The 5,942-nt window shown below is 31.6% G+C and overlaps 1 protein-coding gene across 2 annotated transcripts in view; it reads right to left on the bottom strand.

Annotated features, from left to right (window-relative positions):
• Positions 1-317: 317 nt before the first annotated feature.
• LOC106466084 (myelin regulatory factor-like) overlaps positions 318-5,942 on the bottom strand; it is an 86,094-nt gene continuing 80,469 nt past the window's right edge. Inside the window, exons 22-23 of one of the 2 annotated variants that reach the window (XM_022394038.1) lie at positions 4,740-4,829; positions 319-2,740 (exon numbers count right to left, since the gene is read on the bottom strand). In XM_022394038.1, coding sequence (XP_022249746.1) covers positions 2,660-2,740; positions 4,740-4,829 — 171 coding nt within the window. In that variant the 3' untranslated portion in view covers positions 319-2,659. Of the gene's footprint in view, positions 2,741-4,739; positions 4,830-5,942 lie in introns of both variants that reach the window. The other variant, XM_022394039.1, reaches the window with a different exon arrangement.

Raw genomic sequence — 5,942 nt, forward strand, 5'->3', positions numbered from 1 at the left:
AAAACTTCACGAACATATAATAAAAACTGTAAGTTCTAATAATAATAGTAATATATTAGACTGATACATATAAATGCTCCTGCTTTTTGCACATTAAAATTTATTTCAAGAAGAGCATGAAATTAAACACAGAAGAATACGTGATTTCAAATTTTTTTGCGTTTAATTTATTAGCATATTTATAATACAGTATTACTATTATATTTTAATACACAGATGAGCAAGATGTTACAGTAGATGATTTCCTTATAAGTTAAAACTTCACATATTTCAGAAAATGCTGGGTAACTATAAAAACTATATTTACCCAAAAAATAAACAGTGAAATTTAAAATAGACTTGAAAAAATTTAACAAAAATAGTCTTGAATTTTAAGTTATAAATATTTCTAAGAATAGTTTATATTTGAAATAGACTATATGATTTTGAGATATTAAGTTGTACCATTCTTTCAGTGATGAACTAGGTACATTAATATTACTACACAATGGTTTGAATGTTGTCTGCTTAGGCCTAGAGTTCAGGTACCTCAGTTGTATTGAGCGTTAGTATCAATACACTGATGTGAGATCAGGAGAGTGTGTATGAAGACAATCAACTTTACGTATTTCTGTGGCTTACAAGAATGTATAAAAGTCCAGTGCCAGCTGGCAAGGACAGAATGTACAAACGTGATTACGACCCGAAAAATATCTAATGTTGATTAATGGATGGGGATAAGGATCTGGTTACTAAGAATCCTCTAAACATTTTAGCCTTTTACAAAATCAATGATGAACGTATCCCTACAGAGGATTAGAATGTTGAGCTATATAAAGGATGCTAGTAATCAGTATGACACGAACCGAGATCGTAGAATATAAGAAAATAGTTTCTCTTTCTCAAGGATAGAAAATCTGATAATGTGTATGAGAAACATCTCCTCGTAATACCTTATTACTAATCTCTCAAATTGTACAAGGTTATGTTGGAGATTTGTGAGTCACAGCTATTATTACCTGTTCTTTCTAACAATATTTGTACACAATATTGATATCATTACGACTGAAAACCACATTAGATTAGTATATGCGAGCTGTGTAACAAGTAGATGTAAATACATAAGAAAAATAATAACAGAAGATTGCGCAAGGTTTTGAAAAAAGAAAGAAAGACACAAACTGAGTTAAGACAATTAAAGTGTATACGTTATATTAATTACCTAGTTTCAAAACTCCATATAACTTACTTTATGCACATTCTATTTAATAGTAATAAAATCTATTATACCCGGCCTTTTTTTAACACAATGTATAAAGTACGACCAGAATTTAGTCAGGATTCCTTTGTGTTAAATATACATGAAAACATGAAACATTAGGAATTATCATGAATTGATTATTTCTCCTTCAAATGAAAATGCGAACATATTTATTCAAAAATGGGGAAACTAATTTTGGTGCTTAGAAATATGTAAGAATGAAATATGTTCTTTTCACGTTGCTTACATTGTTGACCCTTCTGTTAGGCTTCAAAGTAATTATAAAAAATAACTTCTTCAAAGACACAGAATCTGTGAAAATGTTGTGACAAGATAACTGAACTTCTGCATAATGCTTAAACAAGTGCAAAAATCAGCTTGGATAAAATAAAATTTTTTTAGAGAAATTCTTTTTCATGGATAATATTAAATAAAGCAGAAAAACAAAACACGTGAACACTTTTCTGTAAACCTAAATTATACAACTGTGACATTCCCTTCGTGTGTGTCGTAAAAATATAACAAGCTACCATTTCCCACTATAACTGAGACGTACTATGAAGTGAGAACCACAGAATTGAAAACTGATATTCTACTACCAGTAAGTTTTCTAAAAACATATTCTTTATCACACTTATAGAACTATTCTATTTTTGTAGAGCTAAACATGCCAACAAGTAGAGCATGGATCATATAGAATTTAAGCTACACGATCTCCAATTAAATATATCTAAATTGCAATGGATATTTAATGCAATACATAAACTTTTCAGTTACACATAACAAGATAAAAAATTTCTTTAAAAATAATTCCAACAATTATAATTTGGTCTGACGAATTGCAATGACAATCCGTTTGGAAAAAAAAAATTGTAAAAAATTTCCTTTTTGGTACTATTATACTAAAGCACAATAGGCAGTTTTGAACTGCTATAAAGATTTAACATGTGTCATGGTTGAGCTTCACAATACATGGAAACTTCTACACTTTTTTTTTGCAGTAAAAGATTCATCTTGAAGAAATACATGAACAGTGATAAAGTAGTCCTAGAATCCTATATTCGACTTTCACTAAAACATCTTACATATATTTTGCTTACGTACTGCATATGTCAAGGCACAAAATTTCAATCTTTGGATGTCAAAACATTTTCGGTAGCAAGACCTTGTTCCACTAGGAATGTATCATAAAAACATACCAGTTTGAATTGAAAATAAATCTCCTAAGCTGGAGTTCTACAGTAATTTCCATCGAAAAAGAAATTTATCATATTCTTTTGCAAATGTAATTCCCTCCTCAGCTCAGAAACACTGGCACCATAGATGGTTAACTGATTATCACTTTCTTAAATATTATGTTTATCACTGATGATATGAAGTACCTAGGGATAATAACTTCCTATTTTAATGAAAAGCACATCATATTCCACAATCTCTGTGAAAGATAAATTTGTACTCCACAAACAGCTGACCAGCATCACTGCTCTGAAGAAGGCATGGCTATATAAAGGAAAGTAAAACAAATATTATGTATTAAGCAAACAGAAACAAGATTCTATGTGACACAACTGTTCAAACAAAGAGAAATAATAAAACACTTAGCTTGCCACTTAAGAATTACCGAACTAACCATAAATTAAAAAATAATACATTATAAGCCTACAATGTGTGTTCCATTTGGAAATACTGTTTATAAAATGCTTCTCTTTTTTTGTATAGTAAAAAATATATTTTTTTTTAATCTACAGAACATTAACATTTGAATGACAGCTTTGAAAAAGAAAATTGAAATATATCATTAAAAAAAAATTAATACAAAGGTAGAGGTGCCTAACTTCCTTGAAAAATAGGGGAGGAGGGACAAAAAATATGATTGGCAAAGTTATTTTAGACCATGGTGAAGAATCTCTGACAAGCGAAGAAAACATTTAGTGTTAAGTCACAAAAAATTAATAAGTTCTATTCTTACAGGTAAGTATAAACAGCAGTTAAGAATACTTGTCATGTCGGTAACTTTGATTTTACTTACCAGTTGCAAATACCGAATCACGAGCATGATTAATTTATCGGTATAACATAGTTGTTAACAATGCTGTTAGAAAACATAATAAATTAGGCAACTTAGCCGGTGTTAGATAATAACCCATGTTCTCTAAACGAAAGAAGTGGTGGTGGTGGGGGTGGGAGCACATGCCTCTTCTGCCCTATTTGTTACAAGATGATTTTCAGTAAAGGTTTTTGAACCCTTGATTTTAGTATGATAAATCTATATACTTCCTCTGTCCCACGAGGGGGACCTCCTTGATATGTTAGCCATCATTCATTCATTACCGTCTCAAATCTTTCAATTTCTATTTCCAACAAGCTTTTCGCCAAATATATATTTCCAGTGGAACCTTTCCACCATAATCCATTGGCTTCTTGATTGATTGATGTTGTTGAACCCTTCTACATGTGAGGAGTAGTCCAGAAAAGTCCTACAGTCATAAATTTCATAGCAGTTGTACTAATAGGTGTAGACCAGATGGATTTTTCTGTTTCATTGCTAATGATGTCTTTATTGATGTCCCTTTTATTTCCCTTTTAACTCTGAAGATGCACATTTGTAATTCCTTCTTGATTTCATTTATGTTCTTTTGTACTTCCCTTTTTACTCACTGATGTCTCTTTACACATTTCATATGGCCTCCTCAATCTTATGTTCAATTAAAATGATTTTTTTTTGTTTTATGTTTCATTTTTCATGCTTCTTTCTTCTTGATATCATTTCCATTAAATTTTCAATCTTCCTTCAAATCTCTATTGCCATCTTGAAGTACAGTTTGGATTCAATTTACTTTTGCCAAAAAATCCCACTCCTAACACAGGTGCAGTAAAAAGAAGTATGCAAAGTCCAGTCCACTTAGTGATACCAAAAGTGATTTATTTATTTGGAAACAAGTTCTAAAAGTTAGCTTACCTAATGTTCATTGATAGGCAGGCCTACGTTCAGAGTAGAAACTAACACAGTTTCACTTACTTGCTAATTTCTTGTGTTCTACATGGTGTATCTCTTAATACTTTGTGGAGAATAAAAACATAATATTCCAAAACTGGACTAACTAACTCAATTAAATGATAACATACTAGATTAAATGTAACTTACTAACAGACAAAAAGATTAATAATCACTTAGTCTAGCCTAACTTGCATTTTATACTGCTCAAACTATTATAAACTATGGAGGAACATTCAGAACCTTAAGACAGGCACTCATAACATGACTTCAAACTATGGCAAAACAGAAATACAAACATCTATATTAAAAACAAAGCCTACAAAAAGATGTTTCAGCATTCAGAAGTTTAATGTCAATGCATACACTTGAAGTAAAAGAATTTGGAAAGAACTTACATAAAATTGTTTAGTTTAATTGTTAACTAAGGTCTTAAATTAAATTGTGAGAAATCTAAACAGGCTAGCTGACCTCATTTGTAATATACTGTTTTGCAACACCTACCCTTGTATTCACTCTTTTGGTAAGAATACGAAATCTATAGGTGCTTCTGAAATACAGGCCAATTGGAAGGGTCCAGGATGGGTTTCCCTCCTAAAATAAAAATTGTTAAATGACCCATGAAAGATAGTTTGAAATTTTGATTCATTTGTGTAAACTCTTTATTTCATATTTTCCTTCTTTTTTATTTCTGTTTTTATTAAATGCCATACTAGCAAATACTAAATTGGCTTAATTACATAATTTTTGTACTTCCTGATGTACATTTGCATTATTTTAATTACTTGATATGCTTGTTTGTTTCTTTGTTATAGATTTCGCGCAAAGCTACACGAGGGCTATCTGTGCTAGCCGTCCCTAATTTAGCAGTGTAAGACTAGAGGGAAGGCAGCTAGTCATCATCACCCACCGCCAACTCTTGGGCATCTCTTTTACCAACGAATAGTGGGATTGACCATTACATTATAATGCCCCCACGGCTGAAAAGGCAAGCATGTTTGGTGTGAAGGGGATTCGAACCTGCGACCCACAGATTTCGAGTCGAACACCCTAACCACTTGATATGCAAATCTTTCCCTGATGTCTGATGTTGCCTCTACTTTACAAAGGTATGAGGTATGATGCAAGGCTTAAGAAAACAGTATTTATTTGAGGCATTATGAGAAATATCTAAAGATACACTCTTTCTTGCAGCTTCGGTGTGACCTTTTATTTGACTCACTTTTAAATAGGTAACCGATAAAGGATGGAGAATTCTTGAGTTACTTTGGTAAGCTTAAATCCATGGCTTTATACAGTTATAGAATATACTATGTTTATTCTTTTAGGCAGCAAGAGCAGTGAATATTTTATAATCCTTCAACGATTTAAATAATATCCCTATTATATAGGCCACTAATTAATATATGAAAATTGTTCAATGCATTTTTGAATTATATGGCTAATCAAATAAACTATTTAAAAATTGATTTAGTCAAGCTTAAAGGAGCAAAGAGGCAAACAAATGGTAGATAAATCCTTTTAGCCAGGAACGTCAAGAGCCAGCATGGGCCTCGAGGCAAACATCCTCTCCGGGCCCCCTTTCTCTCTCTCTCTCTTTTTAACATTTTCAAGGAATTTATTAAAAAGAAGATCCTAATTAGGACAGCAACGAGCTCATAAACCAAAAAAATAGATAGCAGCAGCCATTATTACCTCACAGTATAA

This window comes from Limulus polyphemus, unplaced genomic scaffold (genome assembly GCF_000517525.1).
Source record: "Limulus polyphemus unplaced genomic scaffold, Limulus_polyphemus-2.1.2 Scaffold2145, whole genome shotgun sequence".
Classification (NCBI taxonomy): Eukaryota; Metazoa; Arthropoda; class Merostomata; order Xiphosura; family Limulidae; genus Limulus; species Limulus polyphemus.